This window comes from Fusarium pseudograminearum, chromosome 3 (genome assembly GCF_000303195.2).
Source record: "Fusarium pseudograminearum CS3096 chromosome 3, whole genome shotgun sequence".
In the NCBI taxonomy this organism is placed as follows: domain Eukaryota; kingdom Fungi; phylum Ascomycota; class Sordariomycetes; order Hypocreales; family Nectriaceae; genus Fusarium; species Fusarium pseudograminearum.
This window is the reverse complement of record NC_031953.1, coordinates 3797579-3825243: the sequence shown is the minus strand read 5'-3', so window position 1 is coordinate 3825243 and position 27665 is coordinate 3797579. Positions and strand designations below refer to the sequence as shown.

Here is a 27665-nt window from a genome sequence, read left to right as displayed (position 1 = left end):
TCAAGGGAGAAGCCACAGACAGTTGTCAAAGCTACCAATAGCCAGTGTACAATGACCAATGGTCGCGTGAGCTAATGCAGACATGGCACTCGGAGGTTTGAGGACCCGGTGAGGCGGTGCGGCCGAGGTTATGCTGGTTGTGCTGTCAGTGCTGGCAGTAATTTATATGCTGCTGCCCTCGCACAAATGCGTAGTTTCCCTGTAGACACACACGCCTTTGAGCTGGACCATGAGCAACATGTATCAACCACCATATCTGCAAAATCAAGTGCAAAATCAAGTGCAAAACCAAGAGTGGCGGCCTCAGCAACCTACATACGAGTACAAACCTGTCACAGCACAAGAGGTTCACCCTGTTGAAGCAGATATAATACAATCAGACAAGAAACAAAGAGAAAGGCCCGACTACCGTCCCATCCCTTTACGATGGCCATTTATCAGTGCTCTCATCCTTGTGCTTCTGGCATTGATGGGGATGGTCATCTATGCTGTACGCACCCTGGATGGATCTGATCCCACAACAAGACTTGAGAACCGATCATTCCAAATCGTAAATGACAATCTCTTCTTTATGAAAAGACAGGACGTTGTCAGCGAAGCTGCTGCACCAGAAGCAACGGACGCGGCTGAAGCAGAACCCGAGACAGCAGCCGATCCCGGCCCCGAGGAAACTGGTGCTTCTGAGTCTCAGCCCACAGGCGATACCTCGAATGCCGACGATGGTAAAAGCGGTACTCTGACGACTGCCCTCGTTGAAGAACTCTTCACGACAATGGTAACAAAACCAGGCTCGCTTGAAGTGACATCAGTTACCGAAACCATCACCGAGACCGGGGAGATCACGCGCACACTGGTCGAAACCATTCCAGGAACCACATATGTCACATCATCCGAAGTGCCTGTCGAAGACCAACCCACGTCGGATGGCGGCGTGCCGGCAACTAATGCGTACGTCCCAGTCACTGTGACAGAGCCTGCGCAGACAAAGACGAGCATCACCGTAATGGAAAGCGGCGTGGTTCGCACAACGGTCAAGGAGACCACGCGTACTGGTCCCCCGATTGTATATGCTTCTGTCGGAACGACGACACTTTACTCCGTCCTTACTCTCGACTCGGAGGGGAAGATTGCGAAGCCCCCCGTCACAAAGTATCGAACGAGCCAAGTTGAAGCCACTGTTAAAACGATTGTCGATGCGCCACCGCCAGTCACAATGGTCCAGACACTCCCTGATGGCCAAGTCATCACATCAGTGTCTACGCCAATTGGCACGACACGAGTAACAACTATGCCTCCGACGCAGGTTGTCATCACCGACGTTTCCACGCCCACAGGCGGTACGCGTATCGTCGTTGAGGCAACGACACATACTCTCACGCAATCGGATTATTTCATAGGGAAATTCCTTCCACCTATCGTTGCCGTGCTCCTCGCCATGGGTATTCGTGCCCTAAATCAAGCAGCTCAACAATACCAACCATTTGCTGCACTGACCAGAGAGGGTGGCGCATTGGGTCGTGAGGCTTTGCTTCTGAGCTTTGATGGCTGGCAGAGCATAATTCTCCCGATCAAGCTCCTTTTCAACAACCAGCCTCTTCCCTTCTTGACAGCCCTGGCTCTGTGGTCATCGAGTTTTGTAGCGCCTCTATCCAGTGAAGCCATTGGGCTCAAGATTTACGGCCGCTGCAGCAAGGGGGCCATCGACGGCTGTGCTCTTGAGCTTGGTGTCTCTAACAATGCCGCATACGCCCTTGTTGGTCTCTTGGGTGCCCTCGCCATTCTTCTGGCTTTCACGCTCAGCGTTATCAGCCGTCATTGGCGCACCGGCGTGTACGCAAACCCATGGTGTGCAGTCAACGCGGCAGCTCTTGTTGCTCGAAACCCAGAGGTTCGGTCTATGGGAGCTAGTGATTGGAAAGATCTCAAGAGTTCTATTACCGAGAAGAGGTTTGCCATGGGTTGGTTCCGCAACCAAGACGGACGAGACGAATACGGCGTTGTTATCGTCGGAAATATCGATCGTCCCATCACAGCTACATACGCCAATACGCCATATGCTGAAGGTATGGCCTATCGCCCACAGACACGCCATAGAGCTCCCCAGACCTTTATGGCTTTGAGCTTCTGGTACCGATTCACGTTTCTTGTGTTTTTGATCTGTCTCCTTGGCTTCGTCGGGTACTACCACTTTGTCGATACCTTTGGCACCCTGCCCAAGAACATGAAGAAGCTCATGGAGAGCCAGGACTTTGGTGTACGCTTTGTCTATTCTGCGCTTGGTGTTGTTGTTATCTTCTGCTGGGAGTTCCTGTTTACTAGTAAGTTTGCCCTCCACCTTTATTCTTACCCAGTACTAATCTTGTTAGGTGTTGCTGTCATCACACCCTACCGCCGCATGGCTGAGGACCCTCAAGTACCGACTCGGTCAGTCTTGATGACACCAGCTACCAATCCAGTCTCGGGCGTGTTCGTTGCGCTGCGGATTCGAGATCCTCTCCTCTTCTTCACGGCTTTCACCACCGTTCTCGCACAATTTCTGCCAATTTTACTTGCCAATGTTCCGTACAACCGCACCCAAACAAGCGATGCCCACGAGATATGCTCCCGTCTCAGTATTGGTATCTTGCTCGTCATGGTTGTTGCCATGCTGTCCAGTCTGTTGGTCAAATGGCCAGATTTGCCTGTTGATCCTAGCAGTCTAGCGGGAGCGCTATGGTATGTCTCTGATGCGCCATGGGTTAGAGGTCTTGAGGGCGTTGCGGCAATGAGTGCAAACAAACGTAAGAACGCGGTGCAGGGTCTTGGGGGAAGGTGGACATATGGGCCCATCCATACGCCTATGGGAGAGCGCATGTGTATTGAACATGGAACGACAGGATTCAGAGGTTAGTAGCTTCCGTGCAACTTACATGTTTGAAGTATATGGTAGTGATAAAAGGTCGGATGATGTCTATAGTAATAATAATAGAATAATAGCCCAAAACATTCTTCTTGACAATTTATTGGCTCTCAACAGGGATTTTGGTTGACATCGGGGAGTTGGTGAATGCTGATCAACCGATAAAAGCGGGAGATTATGCGCATATCGGCCAGAGACTTCTCTCAGTGGCCAAGAGTCGCCCTGAGCAGTGGAGACCCCCGCACGCCATTACAGGGCCTGGTGATGTGACGGGGAGTACAAGAAGCTTCATTGGATGCTTCCTTGCTTTAAGTCTTCCTAGCGATCGTACTTATCTTGTAGAATGAATGGCGTGCTCAACATGTTTCCTCGTTTGTTTTCTTGTGATAGGAAGGAAAGATAGAAACCTGCGCTCGTGCTCGTACTCGTGCGCACTTGCCAAGTTAGATATCCGAGCTGAGGTAGGCAGGTTAGAGGTAGTCAACATTCATAACGCACCTACCTTCCTTCTTTACTGTGGACATTGTGGATAGAGAGAGAAAGCATTTTCCTTTTACATCTCCATAACCTCCTACCTATTGTACTTTGCTCACATTCTACCAAAATGGTGCGACTTGATATTGTCTGGTATTTATAAACGACGATAGTGGCATTGTGCCGCAATCAGGTCAGTCCGACCAGTGCTTCCAATCTCAGAGACGTATGCTACAGATTCGGAATGCCGACAACTCTAAACTTTTGAATACCTTACTGCATACATTCCCACCCAACCTTGAGATGAAAGCCGCATGTGTCCAGTGTCGGGTGCGCAAGGTATTTACAGCAACCAAATCCTCCCTGGTAGTCGGCCAGTACTGACTCCCGGAGGTCCGATGTGATGGTACAGTGCCACGATGCCGCACTTGTGAACGACTCAACTTCCAATGCTCCTTCGAGCAGGATGGTTCTGGTGGAAATCATGCGCCTCGCCTTCCGCCAAAATGTCGCGGCGCAAAGGCTTGTCAAGAATGTCGAACCATGAAAGTCCGATGCTCTGGGGATACGCCACGATGTACAAATTGTCAGCGGAGGAAGAAGCCTTGCACATATCTATCAAGGGCTGGTTCCACAACCACTGAAGCTTCCTCGTCTCGGGATGACTCTTCGTCCAAGTCAGCTTCTCGAGCAACCGTTTCCCCTGAACTCCAACGCTCAAGCATCGCCTCTAGCTCGACATCAAATGCGACCAATTCGAGTGTTGTCGAAGGCGTAGCTGCATTGTCATACGAACTAGTTGTTCCATTGGTCAATCAGTTTTTCGATCGTATGTCCCCTCTTCCGTCTTTCAGCTTCCTACACCAGGCCACCGTCACTCAAAGATGCCGCGACAAAACCATCGACCGAGTACTTCAGCTGGCTTTATGTGCCATTACATCAATCTACTTTGACAAGCACCAAGAAGAACATGCCAAGTGGGCACAAGAAGCCGAGCACCTTATTCTTGAACGCCTCGAAGAGCCCTCCATTTTCAAAATCCAAGCATCACTCCTTCTGATACGCTATCGAGCTGCAGTTGGAGAGTTCCCACGGGCGTTCATTATGGCTGGTCTCGCAGCTAGATGGGCTGTAGCATTGCGTCTCAACTACGAACACTCCAAGTTGACCCCTGTTGCACAAGAAGTACGGCGTCGGACGTTTTGGTCGCTGTACTTGTTGGAAGATAGCTTTTGTGTGGGCTTGAAAGAATTTGAGTTATTCGATCCCGATACCATCTATCTTCAATTGCCATGTGAAGACGTTGACTTCCTTCAAGAGCGACACATCAGCACAGGCTACTTGCAGCCAGGGAAGGGACTTGAGCCAGATATATTAGGCCCTCGCGCTGCGTTCGTGCGGTTGGCGTTCATACGAAGAGCTATCATGAGACTCAGTCGAAGAATATCTATGAAGGAAGCCAATCTCTCAGATCTCTTCTCGTCAATGGAACGATTCCAAACTGATCTTCTTCGCCTAAAGACAAAGCTTGCCCCGTGCGATCAATACTCGGACTCGGGTTCCCAAAGGGTGCGCCGATCACCCCAATGTGCTGCTATGGTAAGTTTCCCAACCCAAACTTCAACTCAACTAACACCGTCAGCACATGAGTTGGCATCAAAGCCACTGTAACCTCTATCGAATATTCCTCACAGAATATCCAGAGCCTACTCCTCATGCTACGGTCGAAGGGATTTCCGCGTCTGAAAGGGCGGTCATGAAGGACAAATGCCTATTTCATGCCGAGCAAATCGTCCAACTTCTCTCAGACTTTATCCAACACAATAATGGCACAGACCTGCTTGACTTTGACGTAGCTATCTGTGCTTATCACTCCGCCAGGTTGATACTCTTTGGAGCGTATACCAGTAAGGACAACAAAGGACCGTCAATGCAAATGGCTATTAGTAAAGCCCAATTATGCTTAGATGTTATTACACGCTACTTTCGTTTCTCGGAACAGCTGAGATCCATGGTAAGCCCAATAGTGTGGTAGTTGACGGAGCAATGGCTGACTTGACGATAGCGACAAGAACTTGAGCGAGTTGTACAGCAACACAAAACATGGGTAGAGTCATTGGATAATCGTGATATTGCAGCAACCGGGACTACTCACAAGTCACCACACAAACTTTCAAAAGATGCATATATCCGCCAGCGCCTCGCCATACACAGTCTGCTGGGACAATCTGATTTTGTCGATGACAGCCGCGATGCGGCCCCTGCACCTCCACCTGAACAAGCTTTGAGCACGACTGAATCTCCAGAAGATGTCCAAGCAGCTCCTGAGCCGCCGGTGGATGGTGATGGAAGAGAACTGTATCTTCTCAACGATCCCATCATGGACCCCAGCATACTTTTTGGTATTTCTTATGGTGCTGGATCCGACTTGGATGCGTGGGCTCATAATGCTGCCATAATGCAGGGTATAAATGGATATCTAGCGGACGTCGACGAACAGTATATGTACTAGAAGGTCATTTGTATGCCCAGATGTTACCACAACCTTTGAGCAGGTAGACTATTTGTTGTTTGTGTGGATAGTTAGGAATAAACGTGAATAGCATTTGAGTATTAATGTTCAATTGTGAACCGCCTGAGATTGCATTGCGTCTGATATCTGGATGTCTGTATCATAATTTCACTCACAAGTCTATCTGGCGACAATAATAAGAAGACTCAACCACCTAGTGATGACAACTTGATGGCGGAAGGCATGCCGGTAAGATTCACTTCTGCCTGCACTCCAAGAGGTGTCCTGTTATCAGGTCTAAATAATGCTTGTACACCAACCCACCGAGGATTAGTGTGTGACTGCTAAGTCTTCCAGCCGCCCATTTATGAAGTTGTGGGGGAGGCACAGCAGCTGCAGGAGAGCCATGGCCAGTGTTGGATGAGTTCTCATGATCTGCCCTCAGATGGTTTACGGTCTTTGGAATGCCAAACAAACAATTGGAATATATAACAAAAATGATCGATAAGACTGAGTTCATTATTTGAAACACTGTCAGTTTTGGTCGAGGTTCAGTGGTGCGATGTCATGATTGGTGTCATTAGGCATGATGAGAACTCAAATGCAGTGTTGTCCATACGCAGCCACGGTATAGAAGCAATAGTAATATCTTACCTAATTACAACAATTCATGCTCTCTGGGCTCTGCATTCCAGCAAATGCTGCATCTCACAAGCATCAGTAATGCCATGAGGGTCAATATAGCAATTGTTTATCACGAAGTTTTCAAACGTTTTGCAGATGTTATTGATTGAAAAATTGAAAAAGTTCGTTAAAGTGACACACAGATTGAGCCCAATAACCGCACAAGCAGAATACAGTGTGCAAGTAGTAACTTAACTGGTGACCATCATACGAATAATCATCATGATTTATCGCTGTAGGGATGCCTCGGTATTTAGGCGGAAGTCGGTCCCAGGTCAGCAAGATTTGGCCCTCAACACAGGTCGCATTTCTGACTAGAGAAATTGATGCACCAATTGCTTATTCGCTGCCGCAAAGGATCGTTTGTCAAGTGGCTGACATGCTGAATGCGATCATTTGAATGTGCCTGCCTCTTAATACGACTTGGGGAGGGGGGGATCAAAACGATGATATTCCGGGAGTCGGAGCGGCCGTCGGATAAATGACGCAGTTATCCATTGTGGTTACTCTGCATATGCGCCAACAAAGACACTAGCCCAAAAAGAGATGTCCGTCTTTTTTTTTTTGCTTCGGTCGGTCGCAAGTTTTCCAACAGCTCACTTCGGGCCGTCGGTATCCTTGACCGATTGGAGGTTGACTAAGAAAGGACTTTCGATTAGTTTTCTCAAGGTCGGAGTCAGTCTGTTGTTGGCTTGGTTGTTTGAGGCTGGTGCTGGTGCTGGTACTGGTGATGCAGCCATCGCAAGCTTCACTCGATGCTCAGTTCATGGTTTCTCTTGTTCTCACAGAATCGGTCTCTGTCGGTCAGTGCCCTCTTGTAAATTTTGACTCTAGATCCTGGTCAATAACCTGATCCGTGGTGGAGACTCTTTGAGGCCCACGCCAAGGTTAAGCGGGACTCAGAACTACAAAGCGTCGCTTCTCGGTCCATTCTCCTTCTCATTGGTATCCCCAGGTTTCCTCTGCCGCGTGGTTGACGTATGGGGGGGAAAACAATGATGATGGAGTTGAGAATTATCAGATTTTGACACCACAGTCGTCAGAGTATGCAAAATGCCATAGGCTAGAGATGGACAGAAATTCTTAGATAGTTCCCGCAGAGCTTAACAGAAAGGGTTGGTTGACCAGCTTGTAATCTGATCTTGAATGACTCGTGTATACATAGTAGTAGGTATATCACAACTCGGGGAACTCGCATTGCTTTGATCACCCTGTACTCTTATCGACAGTCCCAAGCAAATACAATGATACATTATCCGAGAGTACAACTCACTGACAAACCACACTCCCTACCTACTAAGGTAACCCTAGAAAAATGCAATAAAAAACACGAGCGGTGACCTCTGCGACCATTGAGGCTTGTTGGGCACAGCATTTTGCCAAGCTTGTGGGTAAACTCGGTCCACAAAACGTGGTTCCATCAGTTTTCTATCGGCTCGGCTAATCGAGCAAGCGTGTTTTGGTGTGAAATATCGCTCATTAAACGGGTGTAAGAAGGATAAATGAGAGTCCTAGGAAGGCTTTAAAGTTTACTGATATCGTTTTGTTAGTTGTGACGTCCAAATATGGAAATTGAACACGATGGGAATGTGCCCGTTAATTGAACCTGCTTGTTGCCCCACCTGGAGCTGTAATGGTAGATCTCGTGTGAGCAACTGCGACCAAAGATATTTTCAACTGGGGAAGTATCTTGGCTACAGTCTTCGTCTCTACTTGTGCGGGGAGTAATGGTATTTATAGCAAAATTGTGAAAAATGCGTTTTTGCAACTATAGGTAGGGAGATGTCTGGAGTTGCGTTTCTTTGTATAGGTTTTGATCGAGGTTCGTAAACACCTTTGGTAGGCGTCCAGGCCACTGCAGTTCGCTGTAACGACACCGTCTTTTAGAAAACATACACCCAACCATATGCCTGCATCGCCCCTTCCCGTCCTGGGCTTCCCACAGAACCTGAACCAGAACCAGAATTAGCTAGCACCAGCACCCCGGTGCCTGCCCTGCTGCCCCAAGAAACAGGACCACCATCCTTATCGCCTCCACTATGCCTGCTTGCCCGCCTTCTGACTCCCACTACACTCGCTCACTAAACATCACCATCGTCACTACAAATTCTCCCAATACAAAACACTCCAGAAACTTCAATCGAATCGTTTCCCCACCCTATGGCCTTCGTCCATGTCGATGTTGGTCACGGTGGATTGCTCTGAACTTCGTTGCTCAGCTGATATAGGCGTTCCTAGCCCTTGGGCCCCTCCATGCCCTCCAAGCTAAACCAACGTCGCCATGGATCTCGCCTCCGCCTCGAGCGACCATCCGAATAACCTCATCACCGACCTCGACTCTCCTCTTCCCGTCTCAGCTACCGCCTCCTCTACCCCGGTGGTGTCTCAGCCACCCGCCAATCCTTCTCAACCCGCCTCTCATGCCAACTCCCCCGATCGCAAACCCAAAAAGTCGTCCTTGACCTGCACAACCTGTCGCGCTCGCAAGGTTCGATGCAATGGTGCTCGCGACATATGCTCCAACTGCGAGCGACTAGGCTTCCCTTGTTCCTATGATGATGGAGACACTGGCGCTTTATCTGGTGCTCTACCTCGCCGCCGAGTCCGACAAGCTTGCATCAGCTGCCATAGTCGAAAGGCCCGATGTTCCGGCCACATGCCGTCATGCGATCGCTGCCGTTCCCAAGGCATTGAATGCGTATACAGACCAAGCAAAAGGGCGCGCATTTCTCTAAGAGAGGGTCCAAGTCCACAAAGCCATGAGGGCGACCGAGACGACGGTCACAACGACAGTGACCCTGGATTGACCGATCCAGCTAGCACCGCAACGCCTCAGGGCTTTGCACCAGAAATGTAAGTCGACATCGTAGGTGATGCTCCCTTGGCTAACAAGCAGTTGTAGTTCCTTCCCGGATGAGTCTTTCGATGCTTTAATAGGTCGGACTTTTGTCAAGTTCTTTAATCATGTTCATCATATTCCCATGTTCTCGTTCCTACATCGAGCCTCTCTTGAAGGACGATACAATTCGGGCAAGGTGGAAAAGGCTCTTCTGCTGGCCCTGATTGGCATAACATCATACCTCACGGATATGGGGCCTGGGATGAAGGATTATGGTGAGAGGTGTATCGACGATGCTGAGGGTCTCATTTTTGCCGATTATACTCGGCCTTCAACCATCAAAGTACAGGCGCTTGTCCTTATTATCAAGCACCGTATCCTATCCAAGAAATCTCCAAGCGCTTTCATGCTGTTGAGTATAGCGTCTCGATATGCTGCAGCTCTGCGTCTGAATCACGAAGCTCCAAACCTTTGTTTTCTTGCTCAAGAGTCTCGCCGTCGACTCATGTGGGCACTATATTGTATTGATTCGGGTGTATCGGGAGGATATCGTGACTACTCGCTTTGGAGCGCTGATAAAATACATGTAGGGTTGCCGTGCAACGAGCGCAACTTTGAATTCGACCTTCCACAGCCCACTGAGAGGCTTATTCACGATCCCGACAAGCCTCGCAACCCTCAGGCCGAAGACGTTGGTAGTCTGGCTCTCCACATCCGAATACAGCACATGCGACGTCGAATTATGGAATTTTCCAGGCGAGTTATGCTGACCCGCAATACCAAGCCCGATGAACTTCAAGCTGGCATCTGGGGACTGCAGAAAGATCTTAGCGAGTTTGCGACCCATCTGCCAGCGTCGTTCCAGTTTTCAGAAAGCTCATTGCGACTCCGGGCTTATTCTCCACGAATTTGCATATTCATCATGATACATGTCTGGTGGCATCAGTGCCAGATTGATCTGTACCGTCTTGCTCTCGGAGGTCTTCGCGAAGCCCTTCCTCGTGTCATTCTCGCATCTCTAGATGATGCTTTCTTGGACCATTGTCAACGACAATGCGTCGAACATGCCATGTCCATGGCCAACATTTTCTCATCCATGCACAAACTAAATGCAAAGCCCGTGGCCGATTTGGACATGGCCATTTGTGCCTACCAATGCGCTCGCGTATTGACCTACGCATATCATACAAATGCTCCCAAATATGACCTCAATCTAGATGCCGTTATGGAACGGGCCAAGATTTGCTTGCTGACAATCAAATCTTGCTGTGCTGGAAAGACAGCGGAAGGCATCCAAGCGGATTTGGAGAGGCTGATCACTCATGGTATCGCCCTTCGCGTACCTTCAGTTACACCGGATCCGCACGGTCGACTTCCTCTTGACAATAACTATTCTCAACAATCTCTACGTCAATCTGGTCTTGTGGATGATTCAAACATGAACGATCCCAACCAATTTGTCTCAATGACCCCCGTTTCAATGTCCGCTATGACGGACTCAACATTTCCTCCCTCACTTGTCGCTGACCCTTGGGTCCCTGAAAGTCAAGTGTCTCCGGATTTACCACACCCAACTACCGAAGTTCAGGTTCCCGCAAAGCCTGCTGTAAGCGTTGCAGAGATAGTTCCGCGACAAGATTTTGGGATTTCAGAGATCAATAACGCATACGACGGCGGTGCAGACGGCTTGGGCACGGATGCGGGCTTGGAGTATGGCATGGGACTCGATCAAAATCTGTGGATGCCCAATAACGATTGGCTAAGCATCGATGCTCTTCAGGGAGGTGTTGGGGCATGATAGAAGCAATGTTGGCCACAAGACTTGGACTGTCCAATTTTGGAATGTCATGATTCTTCGGAGCCATTCCTACACAACTATGCATCGAGATTTTCGGATCTTGGTTGTCAGCAAACATCTAGAGTTCCTGTTCCTGCTTGAATGGGACCATAAAGAAGAATTTATCAGCAATTGACATCAAGATCGAAGCGAATATAGCCCAGAGAGAGGCGCGAGATATGACTTGTCATACCAAGCAACACCAGAACTAAGACGCATCAAAACAGTCTCGTCAAATTCCTCAAGAGATGGTGCCCGGACACCAGGGGTCGAATGCGGGTTCAACACCTATGAGTCTTGATACAAGGCGACTCCATCGAGCAGGTGTTGAAATTCAACTTCGTAGCTCATCTCAGTTCAAGGAGCTTAGCGAGAAATCTGTTTATCATTGTAGCGTTCGTTCAAGTTGGATCAAGAGTGACCCCGTGGTCATCAGTGCCGCAGTGGAGCGGCTCATCTACATTAAAGAGTTTGAGCGTTGTACAATATTAAAGGGACGTAAAAGGGGCTTATGGATGATACCCTAAACGATTATATGAGAGAAAATGTTATGAAAATCGTATATATCCACGAAACTGGGTTTCACGGCAATGTGAGAAACAATGATGTAAAGACAAAGTAATCGATTCCTATCTGCCTAATAAACGCCTACCTCTTCCAGTATACGAGTCCACTCCAGATAACACTGGTTTTATATCCCAAGCAAACCACTTTTCACGTCCGGTGAAAGAAAAAGAAACCACCAATGCGCCGCGCGAAAGATTTTCGTCAAGAGTACACCGCGTTCCAGATGAAAACCCTCTCCCGTTTCAAATGACGGTTAAGTAGAGCATCAAGGTGGCAACTGAGGCCCAGGGCAATTCTGTGCATCGTAGGCAGAAATGAAATCACAGGGAGAAATTCCCAAATCAATTTGAGATTACCAAGCGCGCCATCATCATGATCATCACGGACGACGCCTCTAGATCTTGACGCGGAGCAGGTAGCGGAGCTTGACTTGAGCGACATCATAGCAAATGTACTCATTGTAGTACAGTCCTGCATTGGCAACATTGGTGTTTCCGGGCTTGATATTGGGATCAGGCTAATTAATTGTCAGTATATGAATTGGAATGATATGCAACGTTTTAATAAAGCAGGCGAATAGAAGACTTACCATCTTGATGCCCTTGAGGTTCTCATGAACAACCTCGGCGTCGATCCAACTACTGGGACCAGTTCGACCCTGGCCCCAGGTACTGTGCATGCCTTGGTTCTTGGCTGTTGCACCAGCGTCATAGCTTGCTCCAGTAAGCTTCTGGATGGGATCTCCGAGCTCGGCTTCACAAAGAAGAAGAAGCGCTTCACCACCAGAGTTGTAGGCGCAACAGTAGCCAGCTGACTTGGAGGACATATCAGCAAGGTAAATTCCCTTTCCAAACATGTAACCCGTTGAAGGCGCCTCGGGCGGCGCAATTCGGAGACCCTGACTAAGGATACCACCGAAGTTGGTCGCTCGGGAACCGTGCCACAGGAGACGACGATCGGACGACATCTTGGAAAACTTAGAGTCGTCGAATCGCTTGAATTCGCCTTCACGCTCAATGCGGAAAATGTCTTTCACGTCGTAGGTCATATTGTGAGTTGCGCCTCTAGACTCGTTCAGGTAGTTCTTGAGACGTGTGAACTCATTGCTGTTGTGTTCAAGGGGAGTCATTTCTTCCATGCCAAGACCCGCAAACTGGCGATCAAGAGGATGGATAGTATCCCTCGTCTTGCGGTCAACCTTCATGATTTCGGCTGCATCCTTCATATCCGACAAGCTCTCCAGAAGCTCTATTTCTTTCTTGAGCATCTGGTTGGTATTAATAACGGGTGGTCGGTTACGGCCGAAAGCATGAGGAATGACCGAATAGAAAGTGTTGGAAAGTTGCTCAGTAGCCTGAGCCACGCTCATGTTGTACTCGGTGGAAGCAAGATTGGGGTTATCAAACAGAGCCGCAAGGTTCTTCAGCTGCTGGAAACCTCTGGTAATAGTTGCCTTACTCAATTTGCCTAGGGGTAACTTGTTGGCATCATAGTTGAGGGAGGTCATTGCCTGTTGGAAATATTGTTGGTTGAAGATAAGTTCCATCAACTCCTTGACGGGCTTCTCGAGTTTGCATTCAGGCTCTGGGGCCTCATCCTCATTCTCCCCGTTCTCCTTCTTGATAGCCTTGTCATCTTCATCATCCGATTCGGAGTCAGAGTCAGGATTGTAGCTACGCTCGACAAAAGCGTATTTGCCAGGTCTGGGATCGGCACCACGGTTATCCCAGGCGAGGCCAGACTTGTCCTTAAACTTCTTCTGAAAAACTTTGACAGCGTCATCCAGACTTCCGTTTCCTAGGATAGCCTTTTGGCCGGGTTCTCCCACACGACCCCATCGAGTCCAGGTCTTGAAAGTTGCTGCCTTGGGATCTTTCAACACCTGAATACGGTAAAACTTATTGTTGTTATTTCCGGCGTTGGTCTGGTTCAGTGAGGCATCATAAATGAGACCAGAATCAGGATCAACCCAAACCTGATAGTTGGGGAGAGTGCAGTGTTCGTCAAGGGGAATGGCGATATCCTTCTTCTTGATGAACTGGCCTTCAGCAACCATCTTTTCCTCCTTCACGTCTTCGGGCTCGGACTCAGGCTCGGGTTCAGGTTCAGCTTTGACTGCCGCCTTACCCTTGGTGCCCTTCTTGACAGGAGCCTTGGGTTTGGCCTTAGTCTTGGGCTTCTCCTCTTCTTCTTCCTCCTCCTCGGACTCGGCCGCAACATCTAATTTGGCCTTGGCCCCCTTCTTGGTGGCCTTGGGCTTTGCCTTGGATGAAGGAGCAACGCTAGTGCTTCGTGCGCGCTTGGACCTAGGTTGGCTGTCTTCATCGTCGTCCGTAGGAGGGGATCTCTTCTTGGACGCGCCATTGGCAGTAGATTTGGCAGTGCTGTTGGTCTTGGAAGACGACCAATGGTAGTCATCCGGATTCTGCTTGGTGCCTGCGGAGTCGGTGTCAAGCAACCATGATGGGTTCATAATGGGAAGACCCTTGGCTTGTGCGGTGGTGACTTTGTTGCTGCCGGAGTTAAAGTCATCATCAGTAGAAACAACATGAGTGGTGGCCTTTGTGACGCTTCTGGTGAAAGTTCCACCATGTTTGTGAATGAGAGTCTCTAGAGAGGCATGGCTGTGACCAATATCGTCAAACTTGCCGCTCACTGCGATTGCGCAGCCGTCCAGAGGTGGATCGACTGGAGCCTTTGCGGCAGCTCTTCTTCTGGTGGACATTTTGGCGTTTATTGTCTGAGCGTGGCTTGGTATGTAAGATTACCCAGGGAAGATGAAAAAGTGCGGACCAGTGTAAGTCGCAAAGTGGGAACAAGCTGATTTTATGATAACGTTAGCAATCGCGTGACAACTAACCACAATTGTTCGTGGCGAGGGAAAACAAATCAATCAGGGGCTGGGCTGGGCTGGGCTGAGAGATGAGACGGGATGTCATACCCAACGATTTTGGCGTGTCAACAAGAGCTGACCGAATCAAGCAATCGCCGAATCTTAAGGTGATCCTTGCGTTGACTAAATAGCGTCAGATGTGGTTTAGAAAGTGGTAATGAGCCGAAATTGGGTGGATGGTAGTGAAGAAGAGAAGGGTGAGAGATGATGGCGAGGGAAGTAATTGAAAAGTTTTAAAAACGAGGTCGGCTCCTTCCCATTTTAAAGGTTCCTTCCCTAAGGTTGAGCCCATGAAGTGACGTTCAGCTGAATGGGAAGGTAATATGGGCTTCCAGGCTGAAACCCCCCACTTTCCTTGCGATACTTTGACTGCCCTGCAAAGGTTGACAGAAAGAATTCAATTGAAGGATTGATGAGATGTGAGTAATTGATGCACTGAAATGATGAGTTTGATATATAATAAAACTGACTTAAAGACCCAGGTCAATTGACGCGTTGTGATCATAACCAGCTGTTCATTTTCACTATGTTTTCACAAAACATCGCATCTTTTGATAGATCTTATTCTCAGCTCACTCGTTCTTTTATTCTGTCACCTCGATTCCCCATTCCCAAGCTCCAAAGCTACCCATGACGCGCTGCCAGGCACCAGCGAGCTAAAAGACCCCGGATCTAGGCACGACCCATCCGCGATATCAGGTGACCCATTTAAATCTATCAAAGTGGGTGTTTCTGCCTGGAAATAATGGATTAAAGTCTTTGAAGCTCAGGCAAGTCTTGTTTTGGATAACCTCCAACCTCAACAAATAGAAAAATAATCAGAGTGAGGGACAGGCTCAGTCGGTATCATGCATGGCAGTGGGTTGGAGCCGACATCACTACCCCGAATTGAATAACCCCTGAGACAGACAGTCCTCAGTAAACATCAATACTCCTTTACCTGCAAAATCACCTGCTATGTAAATCAAGACTTGAGCTCAAATAAAAGTACTTGAGTTCATTAACATGGTGGCTCTACGCGATTTTCAGGACCCAATACTGACTTTTTTCCTCACTCCATAGCTAAGAAAGAGTATAGATATTTCAAATCGGTAGCTACTGAAGCAACCTTATTCTCACACGTCTGTGAGTTGGGTTTATTGACAAATGACGAAATGATCTTGTCTTGTTTCCCAAAAGTGGTAGGATTTTGTTACCACCCAACAAGGCTTCTTGTCCCTCCACAGACACTTGCGACGTCATTGCCCCATTGTTCTCTATTCCCTTCCCTCTCATTGCGTGCATTTTAGTACATCAGCAACGCAAACCTCAAAAGAGTCGGATTGATTGTATAATTTCACAAATCACAGCAAGTTACATTCGTGTACGTGTATTGTACCACACTACTGGGTAGCAGAAAAGTTAACCTCCTAAACTTAGGGTACAAAAATAATTGGCCTAAAGACTATAGTTTATTAAGTAGCATAAAATGACCTACTAATTTCGTCTCTTATGTTCTCAGCGGCCAATTCTTCTGGTACCTTGAGGCCACAATACAATACCTAGGTGCTTGTCTAGGGTATGCCAATTTTAAATTACCTAGGGTGGCTGATATTGTCTTGCCCATAGACATCGTCCTTGTCCCTGAGTGGAGCACTGGCCGGGCGCCTGCCTGTTTGCTGCCTGCTGTGGCTCGACCATCAATAGGTACTCTAGAGCACTCAATCAATCACTGCCCGTCTCGTCTGCAAGACTTTGGCACTGGTAGTCAGTCTGCCTAAAAGACATCACTTTAAGTTGGCTTAGTCATTTTATCAACTCTTACACCAGCTGGCTGTTTGGAATTATCTCGACTTACCTACAACTCAATACAATACAACAATAAAAGGCATTGTCTTATCGTACGGGCTAGCTACCTATCTGCCACTTTCTTCAAAGAAGTTCTGTGGAATCGAGAAGACGAAAACGCACCTTCTAATACCTTCTCAACATGGTGATTGACCTAGACACCACCATGGCTGATATCAGTACCGTGGCCACCACAGCCTGTCCTCTCCAAAAGGTCCCTCTCGAGGTCCTCCTGCGGATAACTTACTTCCTCACCACCCCCGAACTCGGCAATCTACGCCTGACATGCCGTTCAATCGAGCAGGCTTTGTTCATTACCTTTAACAATGAATTCTTCACCCGGAAACAGTTTATGATCTCGGAAACAAGCCTCCAGGCCTTGATTGACATATCAAAGAACACTCGTGTCGGCAGCAATCTTCGGAAGGTGCATTTTGGACTTGATCGCTTCGCCCATGCCCTTCAAGTCAATGGCAACAACGCGCGAGCCATCCGGCAAATTCAGCTGTACGACGGTCAGTTCTCCCTGTTGAGCACAGGCTATCATCGGGACATGCTTGCCGAAGCTTTCAGAAACCTCAGCAACCTTGAAGACGTAGTCATCCGTGACTTCAACTCCAACAGACGCTCTCGTGATGGCCCTGGAAAGCAATGGACAAGCTACGGATCAACTACAGCGCTCAGAGAGACTGGGAATCGCCCTGGTCAGGGCAATGGCTTGGCTTGGGGCCCTGACCCATCGACAGCTTATGGAAGCTCGATCTTTATTTCTGTCCTTTTCGCGCTGGGACAAGCCAACGCAAGACCAAAGGGAATCGAGTACATGTCGAGATGTAAGAATCATTTGCGGGACTATGCCTTCAACATCCCCTCCTATATGGAGCCCTCAGTGACCCCAGTCCTGGAGAATCTCGAAAAGTTGCACATCGATATCGATCTGCTCGAAGGGAGCAACTTTTCCAGCCATGATACTGCTGGTAACCCTCCTAGTGCGGACATGATGCTGCGCGTATTTCTCCTGAAGCTGAAGAACGTCAAGCATCTGCGTATCAACGAGACTCACAGCAGCGTCACCGGGCCCGGCATGCTTCTCAAATGGCTTGGAAGCGAGAATACATCCCCTTCCCCAGCCTCTGGACCTTCACCGGAATATCCCCAGCTTGAAGAGCTGAATTTTGGCATGATGAACGTGGAAGCACAGCATCTACTGGCTGTTGCCCGAAAGTTCACAACGCTCAAACGACTAGAGCTGCACAAGGTCACCCTCCGTCGCCGCTTACCCGAAGGTCATACAGGCGCCCCGCCAAGGGTCCATATGTGGAACAAATTCCTTGAAAAGCTCAAGGAGATTCCCAATCTTGAACTTCGTCACATCAAAGTGAGCCTACCGCAACAACAGTGGATTTCACTCCAGTCACGTTGTTACGTCTCTATTGAGGGCACAACAGACAATGCCAGCCAATATACAGGCCCCGACTGGAAGCATTTTGTCGAGCACGAAATGATGCCCAAACTTACTGTGCAGTGGCCGCGACAAGAGAGTGGCGAAAGTGACGACGAAGACGACGACGAGAGTGACGGTATTTGGGACCAATATGCGCTTGATCTGTAAAGCGCCGGGATTTGCTAACGAATGTGCAGATGCGTCCGACGGATCAGACGGGTCTGACGAGTAGTAGAAATCTGGCTCTGATATCATAAGAGGAAGGATCATGAAGACTAGGAAGTGGGTAGCAGAAGTTGGCCTCCTAAGTCTTAGGGTATAGAAATAAGTAGCCTAAGAACCATAGTCTAAGTGGCATAAGCTGCCCTAATAATTTTGTCTCTTATGCTCATTTTTGATACCCTTGGGTAGGAAACGTGATTTCCATGAGGACAATCTGTAAAAGGTCCTGTAAATGCCACTCATTTGAGCAACAGTTATTCGTAGCGACGTCATGCCTATCCTTGAAACAATATCTCTGAATCCGATATCCTATCAGGTGAGTAGCAAAAAAAAGGGATTTAAAGCAATCCAGATGAAAATTATTAGATTACTCTTAGGCTATATAAACACTAAGAGTGATCTAACATTTATGTTGACTACTAAATCAGTCACGGTTTTTATGCAACCCGCCTGCCCATCCTCATCTAAACCTGTAAAAATAACAACCACTCGGGTAATATCAACACGCATCCTAAAACAGACAATTCAAAACAAATGACATCCAATAATCGTTAGTGACTTGCTTCCCCAACTTTCAACGCGAGTTTGGAGAGTGAGACCTTCTAAAAATGGCTGGACGGGAAGGGATGACTATCCCCACGTCATCATCTCATCATTCACCAACCGTCCAAGTCATTGATTGATCCCACAAAGCTTCCCTTTCTTCTTATGACCTCCAGCTTTCTACATCAAACTCAAGACGATATACCATTGCAGTCACATAAAAATGGCGCCTTCAAGATTAGTTCTTCGGCCTGTGGCTCGCATGCCATTCATGCGTCCTCAACGACGTCTCGCGAGCACAAAGCCAAACCCAAAACATGTCCATTCTGATGGAAACCTTGGCGGCCCAGGAGGTCAACAGCCTCCACCTCAAGCACCGGGCGGTCCAGAGGCGCTCAAAAGGAATTGGTACGATGGTTCTTTCCCCCAAGAAACTCCGAAACTAACACTATCAGGCCACCCATCGCTGCAGCGGTTGCCGTACTGGGAGGAGGCTTTTGGATCATGCTCCCTAAGAAAGGAAACCCACCCGAGATGACTCTACGATCTCATCGAGACCTCGATAGCCCTGAAGGGTTGAAGGAGCTCAGTGGACGGAAGCCGAACTCGATGGGTGGTTTCAGAGCTGACTAGTCGAGTGTGCGATGAATCACGGAAGAGAAATGAGCAGTTGTTTGTAAGGTGTATCATAACGTAGGCAATCGCCCAGAGTATCAAATTATCTATGCCGTCCCTCATTCAGAACCTATATAAAATAATGGTATTAACGATCATCGAAACATGTCTCAAATGCTGACTGAGCTGACATCTTACTTCTGCTCAGACGTTTCGTTGCTTTTCTTCTGCAACAGATAATCCCCTCCAAACAAGGCTTTATAAACTCCTTTCAGGCCTTTAATCGGCCATCCGGTCTTTGCGGTCGACTTCATCAGCTTTTCGTCGCCCTCAATGTCCACTTTCACTTTATCATATACACTCGGCAAATACGATGCTCCGTACTTTGCTCTCAGCGCATCATAAGACTCTCTGTTGTAATGCGACCAGAACTCATCCTCTGTGTAGTACGCATGCGCATAGAGCCACTTCTTTCCTCCGCAGTCTTGCACCTTTTGTTCCAAGGCACGGTTATGTTGAATGGCATCTCGTCGATTTCCTTGCAAAGGGCCCCAAACACCGAAATTGAGCAAATCCGCCGTACCAGACTTTGCAAACTCGGCATGCAAACCATGCCCTGAGTTTGGCTCTTCGCGCCGCACGCGTAGCGGGCAAATCCAGAGGGGGTAGATCTTAAACTGCTTGTCCAGCCAGTTCTGGAACTCGGGTACGCTGCTATAAGGCACACCAACGTCTTGCACCATGTAGTAGTCAAACAGGTTGCTCTTGTGGCCTGCTGAGTACATGACGCGTGCTCGTAGAAGGGGGTCCAGGATATATCGTGTGACGCGGTTGAAGGGCGTAACGAAATAGTCAAAGGCATATTTTGCAACCCAGAATCCGCCTCTGTCGTAGCGGAAAAGATAGTCTTTTAACGGGATGTAATCGGCAACGCACGTAACTGAGCCCATCCGTAACCCGTCTCGTACTTTCTCGACATGTAGATAAAACCACTTGTCTTTCCTTCGATTCAACTGTCTTGTTGTTGCGCTTATTGGAACCTCATCCACAAGTCGCCCGGCGCATACCACGGTTGTGTCTTTGGAGTAAACGATGCCATCCACAAAGTCATTGTCCCATCTCCTGCACTCCTCCTTGATGATTTTCACCGACTCTGAAGGACCCCTCGCGAGTCTGTACTTTAGTTCAACAAACTCCTTTGCGTCCTTGAGTTGCACCTCCAACAGAGTAACAACGCCGAGAGTTCCGAAAGCCGAGGCAGCGCCCCAGAACAAATCCTGCTGATCCTCTTTCGATGCCCGCGTAACGGTTCCATCGGCGAGAACAATCTCGATCCAATTAACAGTAGCATCAAAGGCGCCGTAGCGAAAAGAGCTACTCTCTCCCGAAGTCCCCGAAAAGCCACCTCCAACGGTAATAGCCGGGAACTCCATAACAACAAGAGGAACAAGGCCATGGGGCAGGGTCGCATCGACCAGAGATTCCATGGAGACATTTGGTTCGACAATGACGGTTTTGGAGTCCTGGTTCACCTCGAGGACATTGTTTAGTCTGCTCGTGTCGACGGTGTTGTCGACGCGGCGATTTGAGTGCCGCGTGCTGTTAGTCGATCCATGGTATAGTCGAAACGGTTCTTGGCGGGCGTGAAAGTGCTTGACTCTGTCTGCAACACCCGCGACGACAGTTTTATGCGCTTCCATCATGGGATGGACCTTGAAGAGTGTCGGTAGACTTGAGATTGATTTTTTCCGATGATCAACAGTGAAGAATACAAGGCCAGAAATAATTTACTGGGCATGAGTCGTTGAAAGTAGTATCGTTTCGGAAATAGCGAGGAATGATCCACAATTCCTCTTTCCTGTTTGTGTTCTGTTCTGCTCTGCTTACCAGGCCCAGAGTTTTTATATGTACCAAGATACAGTAGTATAAGTACTAAAGTTGAGGGAGGTGAGGTTCAGTATGACGCTGATCCCGACATATCCGAACAAGATGGTTTGATTCGAATCACTCATGAGAACGCTTACTCTTTAGTCTCACTATATAAGTACTCTTAACATACTACTGTGGTCCGAGACTTAAGACGCCCGCCACGTCAAACACGTCAGCCTTGCTTTGACCCGACTATCATATCGCCAAGTATTTAATCCTAGTCGATCCCAATATGACGTTTGTTGTTTCATTGGCTCAGCTCGAGATGCATGAAATTGCTTTTCTCTCCGAGCTGATTGTTTTACTGGCACACGATTCAAGACAACCCCAGACAACTTGTTAGACCCTGATCAGTTAGCCTCACATGTATAAATAAAATCATGACCCAGGTTAGCTCGCCAAAACCAGGTTTAGAGGCGGGATCGATTCAACGTGGGTAGCATAAACTCACTTGAATGTCTTGGCCTCAGGGTATCAGAAAAATTGACCGCTATGAACATAAGAGACAAAATTATTAGGGCAGCTTATGCCACTTAGACTATGCTTCTTAGACTACTTATTTCTATACCCTAAGGCTTAGGAGGCCAACTTTTCTGCTACCCATTAGATAGGTTATTTTCTCGTGCGATGCGACATCTAGGGTTTCCCCAAGGACCGTCCCTGTAAGGTCGAGGGATGAAATTGAATTGACAAGGCCGTCACGCATTGAAGCAAGTTTTCAAGTCATAGATACGCTTTTCTTTATAACTAGTTTCTTGAGTCGGGATCTAATACCTCCGCGCTGAGCCACTAATATGTGTCTGCATCTGGGTCTACCTCTGTGTCTGAGTTCGAGCTGAGCCACGAATATGAGTCCGGGTCCGCATCTGCGTCTGCATCTACCTCTTCTGTGACAAGTACCTGGGTATAATAAGTCACGGTCGAAGAGAATCTTCCTTTCCAGTCTGGATCGGCATATATCAACGGGTTTTTGGTCCACAAGGCGTCTAAAAAGTCGCGATGTTCCTTTTGTCGCCGCTCTAGTTCTGGTTCTCTTGTTTTGGTCAAAATAATATCATCTGTAGACTCGTCGCAGCAACCTCTCAAAGTACCGCTCATTGCCCAAAGCCTGTGGCATCCGGTTTTGACGCGGGCCGTCATTGTCCACATATCAAGGTAGTCTTGCAGCGTACATCTTCGACATTTTACGGTGGTGGTACCGAAATGTCCCCTATGTGACTGGGATTTCTTAAAAACCTTGGTCGTCTCGAGGTGCATGTAATTGTGACCGCACTGATATATAACACGGCGAGAGCATGGTTCATCTGCGCTGCCTTCTTTGACATCCTCTGGAAGTCTACCTTGCTAAGGGCACAGTGGTGAGCCTCCTTCGCCTTTGTATTCCTTTACCAATTCGTTGTAGCATGCGCTCCCGATGACATGCCCACAAGGGAAAACATAAGGAATGTGACCAGCAATGTGGTTCGCTTCCATGAGATCTTCGCAGGGAAGGCGGCATTTGGCACATCGAAAACGAATGCATTCCAGTCGAAGGACATGCACCTCGGAATTCTTTTTGAGGTTGTCGAGGTCCTTGAGAACCTTGTACAACCAATGTATGGCGCTGGTCCAACGGTATTGATTGGGGAGACCAAGACCACGTTTCATGAGCCCGTGGAAATACATGTCGGACATGTGCGGGAAGAGCGCTGTGCGAGTATTTCGGAGTGCATCAACCTTGTTTCTGCTTTGGGCTTCGTCGTCGGACATTTCGAGAGAGAGAGAGCGTAAGTTATTTGTTGTTTATGTATATCTTGTGTAACGAATGTATGCAGTTGGGTATTGTTTGTTGATGGTTGATGCGTGGTAACAGAAGCTGATACCTGAGGGAAGGTGACTATGATGCCGCTTGCTACCTGAGTCTTAGGTTACAAAAATAAATAGCCTAAAGGTTATAGTTTTACTAGCATAAGGTGACCTATTAATTTCGTCGCTTATGTTCTCAGTGGCCAATTTTTCTGATACCCTGAGGAGTATCTAGGTACTCAAAGCCTCGGCATAGCCGTCAAATAAGTTCCACCCAATTTGAGCATGTCAACAGCCTCCTTCACCATCTCATCAACAATCTCCCCCGCTGGTTGGACCTTTGTGATAGCTCCAGCAACTTGTCCCATCAAATGCGGCAAGTCAAAGTCGTTTCCCTGCTCAAAATCATACTCGAGCGGCACAACACCCTTATCACACAGCTCCTTGATCTTGTCAGGCTGGTCGTGCCACTTCTGAATGTACTCGTTCGTCTTCATCCTCAACGGTCGTCCAGAGATAACAAGCGTTCGCTGCGTGTCTTCGTATCCACACGAAACAACAGCCTTCTTATGCTCTTCACTGCAAGAGGCTTCCTCGGATGCGACGAATCGAGTACCAACCCAAACGCCAGATGCACCTTGCATGAGGGAGCTTGCAAGACTACGGCCGGAGGAGATACCTCCTGCTGCAAGGACTAGTGCTGGCAGTCCCTTGAGAAGAGGAGGATGGTACTTTGATGCGATGTCGGCAACAGCAGGGATGAGAATCGAGTTTGCGACGTCTCCTGTGTGACCACCTCCCTCGCCGCCTTGAGCGCAAATCATGTCAACTCCAAGCTCCAATGCTTTTGTCTTGACTGTGTCAGTTGTAAACAAACCAATTGGGTGTCTAACTTACTGCATGCTTGGGATGTCCAACCATGTTCATCACCAAAATACCCTTGTCGTGGAATCTCTTAATCACCTCTGGTGGCGGAACTCCAACAGCACTGACAAACAGCTTGGCACCACTGTCAATGATAATGTCAACCAATTCATCCAACTTTCCGCCAGTGTAATCGTGGTTAGTCTTTCGAGCATTTCCACCGATCTGAGGAAGTGCGAGGTCAACGCCAAAGGGTAGATCGGGTCGTGAGAAGTTGGCCTTCATCTCAGCCAGGATCTCGCGAAGTTGTTTGGGTGTGTATTGGAACCCGCCGATAATACCGAGACCGCCAGCATTGGATACAGCTGCTGCAAGTCGACCGCCTGACACTCTGGCCATTCCTGCGAGGACTATGGGATGCTTAATTCCCAATAGGGACGTAAGTGGTGTTGTGATTGGGCCTGGCGGAGACATGTTGGCGATGGTTTGTTATTCCGTGTATAACGTATTAAGACGAGCTTGCGTTTGTATGATGATATGACCTGATGAGATAGAATCTAGCAGACTTAAACCAAAGATGAGAGTAGATATATATAAGACGGTGTACAACACTGCTTTCTTTCTTCACTAGCCTCCCCTATAAATTGTGTGGGGTACCGACTCTTTAAGCATCACGAACCGATCTGCCGGTTTGCGGGGGAAGTTTCACCTCATGTCCGAGGCATTTCCGCTTTGGGTTATAGATTCGTAGTGCCATGTGCTCCTCTGCATAAAAGTACGGCACAGCACGCTTGACGATAATTATGCATGTTTACTATTCCTCATTAAACCGATGCGTCTAACTCATCTTGTTCATACCATCCCATGCTATCCATAATCCCACGTATCATCGCGTCGTCGACTCAAAGTCCCATACTTGGCTCGGGTTTGGTATCATACATAAAGTCATATTGTGGCGGTCACCACCGTCATCGCTCTCATTAGTATTATAGCGAGTAGTTGTTTTTTTTAAGTCATCTCGTAACGGTGATGTCGTTATTAGAAGTGTGGTAAACGCGCTGGGACGAATTCCGTCTTTTCTGGCGCCTCTGTGTCATCTGGACCTTGCGGGCTCTTGGCTCGTTCCGGTTCGCCTCGCTTGGATACGTGTAGCGTATCTCCAACCTCCTCCACGTGTTGACAGGCAGTCTTGGAGGGCGATGCTTCATAAACGTCGTCCTCTGCCACTTGTGGTTTTGTATCGGGGAAATATCGCGGTTCAGATCTTGTTACTGTGAGACCCTTTTCTGCTGCAAGTTGTGCTGCAGCTTGCTTCTTTCTCTCGATGGCTTCGTCCTCTTCTTTCCGTAGCAAATACTCCTCTCGCTCCAGGTCATGCAAAGTCGGCGTGTCTTCTACGTCTGGTGTGGCAGAGTGTGAGGTTGATCGACGCTCCAGTCGGAAATCGTCTTTCGATGTGCAAGATCCTAGTGTTGTTCGTGAGACCGTCCTTGACCCAGCCAATCCGCCTGCCGGTCTTTTACCCTTACTGCTTGTCCTCGCGCTTCGTCCGCTCCTGTCGTCTTTCCTGACCATGTCATATGTTACTTCATCATCTAATGGAACGGCATCTTCTTCGCCTTCGCCATCACTTGGAAACAAATCCCCTCGTGATCGGTACGAATCTGATGTATCGCCCGACCCAGTCGTCCCGCTGCGCTTTCTAGTCACTGGTCTGTCGAGATCGAGGTCGGATCCATCATCTGAATGTAGTAGTGGTTCATTCTCTCCAGCGCCATGTCGATGTGGATGGTCCTGTAGATCTGCCGCACTAGGTTTGTATCGTAGAGTACCGCCCACTTTCCATGGTAGTTTACTGAGGAATCCAATCGGTTGAGTCTTGGGAATAACAGTCGGGTCATCATCCATACTTGGCTTTCGTCGTCTGTCTCGAGTTCCGTAGCTCATGCCGCGTTTTCTGTGCGGTTGTTCCGTCGTCTCTGCTCCGTTATGCTTTCGCGAACTGCCGGTCCCGGCTAGTAATCTGTCCCAGTCCTCGTTGCCCCATGCTCCAAAGAGGCCACCCTGCTCTTCCTCATACCAATCATCGTAAAAGTCGAAGCTGTACTCAGCCCTACCATGCGACAACTCTCGTTCTCTACGCCGTCGCAAACGTTCTTCGGGGTCACCTAGACAGACAGCTGTACACTGTTCAAACGAGTGCGCAATGGAGGAGAAACAAGGGTTGATGTAATTATGCTGAAATGTCCAGATTCCAGCTGCTGCATTCTCTGTTATCGTTTCGGTATCGTGTGTAATCTGATTCCAGCGTTGTCGCAGTCGGGGGTCCTCGAGGAATGCCATTATGTAGATGTTGGATATGACGTCGCAACATGGAAGCAAGCGCCCAAGTCGCAAATCGTTATTTCGGATGGTTTAGAACGATTCGGGGGAGCAAGAGGTGGTTCTGTTTATGATTTGATTTATTCTGTAGCCATTGTCGCAAGAAGTTGAGAAATCTGCAATCAGCTAACAAGAATATACTATCGTGAGTTCACAAAGCTATGACATGGAAGAGATTAGGTTAAGCTGAGTGCTACTGTAATAGCCCAGTGGTTGTTGTGGCACGTGCAGCCAAGTGAGACGATAAACAGCTTGGACTTGTTGGGTGGTTGGTTGAGTCGAGGTACACGAAACACATGCGTTTGACGGGCTGGCGGCAAAGTACCCCTATGGGATCCACTGGACTGGGCTTGAATTAATGATTCGATGACTCTTTAATCCTGGCGACAACAGGGAGAAATTTGTTATCAAGGGAAGTGTTGCATTTTGTTGAGTATTGACTCATTCACAAGTTCAAAGCAAAGATATCGAGTTTAAACTTGTAATAGTAAACTTTATATGAAGAGAAGAAAAACAATCGTATTGTATGAGGACAAGGCATTTAACTGTGGTATCAAGTAAAGTAGTGCAACAAAGGGACAGGCAATTGCAACAATGACTCCAGTCTGTTTCAGCCGGCTCTTTACTTTCTTGGGATACGCATATTGGCTACGACCCTATCGATGAGCTCCTCTTTCGTGGCTTTGGGATCTGGATGTAGGTTTCTCTGTTGAAGGTTAGTACACGTCACCCATCAAAGCATAGACTTGTCTCACCTTTTCCAACCACAATCTACACTCTTCTCGAGACCATGTCTTAGGGTCGCCGGTAGGATCTGCCATAGGAGGAAACATTCCTTGGCCTTCGTTTCCCCAAATAGTGTATGCTGCTGCCATAGAGACGACGCCTCCAAAAACTGGATCTTAGTCAGTATATAGGTAGCTTACCCTGAAGGTCATGAGCACTCACAGAGGACAACGTTCTAGATAAAAGTTAGAAGGCCCATTGTATTTAGTTACAGGGCATGTTATCCGAATTGTTCTCACTTACCTTGGACTTTAACAGGTTATCGAGGCGAGTAGACATTGTTATTTTTTCGTTGGATTCACCTGTTGAAGAGGCTGATATGTGAATGTGAGTGACGGCAAGCCTTGACAATAACCACAAGGCGATTGGAAAGTCAGATATAAAATTCTAGCCTCGACAGGTTTTTAATACAGGAATCAGGAGCTGTTAAATTCTAATATCGTAGTGAAAGGTGGCCAATTCGGCCAAGTTGAGTTGTCTGCCCTGCTGCTGCCTCACAGAACCTGGTCTGCGCCACGTACTTCCTCTACGCCACATCTCGGTGGATCGGCGCCCTTCGCTCC

General features: G+C 48.2%; 11 protein-coding genes across 11 annotated transcripts, besides 2 other annotated features; 5 read left to right on the top strand and 6 right to left on the bottom strand.

Annotated features, from left to right (window-relative positions):
- Positions 1-238: 238 nt before the first annotated feature.
- FPSE_03053 (uncharacterized protein) lies at positions 239-3029 on the top strand (the record flags this gene model as incomplete). Its single annotated transcript, XM_009256172.1, has 3 exons — positions 239-2318; positions 2352-2885; positions 2977-3029. The coding sequence occupies 3 exons, from the start codon at positions 239-241 to the stop codon at positions 3027-3029; spliced, it is 2667 nt and encodes an 888-aa protein (XP_009254447.1).
- Positions 3030-3916: 887 nt separating this feature from the next.
- FPSE_03054 (uncharacterized protein) lies at positions 3917-5885 on the top strand (the record flags this gene model as incomplete). Its single annotated transcript, XM_009256173.1, has 3 exons — positions 3917-4972; positions 5016-5387; positions 5439-5885. 3 exons carry the CDS (start codon positions 3917-3919, stop codon positions 5883-5885), a joined length of 1875 nt encoding a protein of 624 aa, XP_009254448.1.
- Positions 5886-8850: 2965 nt separating this feature from the next.
- Positions 8851-11206, top strand: FPSE_03055 (uncharacterized protein; the record flags this gene model as incomplete). The annotated part of the gene is made up of 2 exons (XM_009256174.1): positions 8851-9422; positions 9472-11206. The coding sequence occupies 2 exons, from the start codon at positions 8851-8853 to the stop codon at positions 11204-11206; spliced, it is 2307 nt and encodes a 768-aa protein (XP_009254449.1).
- Positions 11207-12206: 1000 nt separating this feature from the next.
- Positions 12207-14537, bottom strand: FPSE_03056 (uncharacterized protein; the record flags this gene model as incomplete). Its single annotated transcript, XM_009256175.1, has 2 exons — positions 12207-12329; positions 12402-14537. The coding sequence occupies 2 exons, from the start codon at positions 14535-14537 to the stop codon at positions 12207-12209; spliced, it is 2259 nt and encodes a 752-aa protein (XP_009254450.1).
- Positions 13887-13926: a microsatellite.
- Positions 14538-14709: 172 nt separating the features above from the next.
- Positions 14710-14730: a microsatellite.
- Positions 14731-16674: 1944 nt separating this feature from the next.
- Positions 16675-18144, top strand: FPSE_03057 (uncharacterized protein; the record flags this gene model as incomplete). Its single annotated transcript, XM_009256176.1, has 1 exon — positions 16675-18144. One exon carries the CDS (start codon positions 16675-16677, stop codon positions 18142-18144), a length of 1470 nt encoding a protein of 489 aa, XP_009254451.1.
- An 820-nt stretch (positions 18145-18964) lies between these two features.
- Positions 18965-19374, top strand: FPSE_03058 (uncharacterized protein; the record flags this gene model as incomplete). The annotated part of the gene is made up of 2 exons (XM_009256177.1): positions 18965-19149; positions 19197-19374. The coding sequence occupies 2 exons, from the start codon at positions 18965-18967 to the stop codon at positions 19372-19374; spliced, it is 363 nt and encodes a 120-aa protein (XP_009254452.1).
- A 176-nt stretch (positions 19375-19550) lies between these two features.
- FPSE_03059 (uncharacterized protein) lies at positions 19551-21056 on the bottom strand (the record flags this gene model as incomplete). The annotated part of the gene is made up of 1 exon (XM_009256178.1): positions 19551-21056. One exon carries the CDS (start codon positions 21054-21056, stop codon positions 19551-19553), a length of 1506 nt encoding a protein of 501 aa, XP_009254453.1.
- A 1573-nt stretch (positions 21057-22629) lies between these two features.
- On the bottom strand, positions 22630-23034 carry FPSE_03060 (uncharacterized protein; the record flags this gene model as incomplete). The annotated part of the gene is made up of 1 exon (XM_009256179.1): positions 22630-23034. One exon carries the CDS (start codon positions 23032-23034, stop codon positions 22630-22632), a length of 405 nt encoding a protein of 134 aa, XP_009254454.1.
- A 275-nt stretch (positions 23035-23309) lies between these two features.
- FPSE_03061 (uncharacterized protein) lies at positions 23310-24408 on the bottom strand (the record flags this gene model as incomplete). Its single annotated transcript, XM_009256180.1, has 2 exons — positions 23310-23921; positions 23968-24408. 2 exons carry the CDS (start codon positions 24406-24408, stop codon positions 23310-23312), a joined length of 1053 nt encoding a protein of 350 aa, XP_009254455.1.
- Positions 24409-24972: 564 nt separating this feature from the next.
- FPSE_03062 (uncharacterized protein) lies at positions 24973-26277 on the bottom strand (the record flags this gene model as incomplete). Its single annotated transcript, XM_009256181.1, has 1 exon — positions 24973-26277. One exon carries the CDS (start codon positions 26275-26277, stop codon positions 24973-24975), a length of 1305 nt encoding a protein of 434 aa, XP_009254456.1.
- A 661-nt stretch (positions 26278-26938) lies between these two features.
- Positions 26939-27381, bottom strand: FPSE_03063 (uncharacterized protein; the record flags this gene model as incomplete). The annotated part of the gene is made up of 4 exons (XM_009256182.1): positions 26939-27022; positions 27072-27211; positions 27265-27277; positions 27346-27381. The coding sequence occupies 4 exons, from the start codon at positions 27379-27381 to the stop codon at positions 26939-26941; spliced, it is 273 nt and encodes a 90-aa protein (XP_009254457.1).
- Positions 27382-27665: the final 284 nt, after the last annotated feature.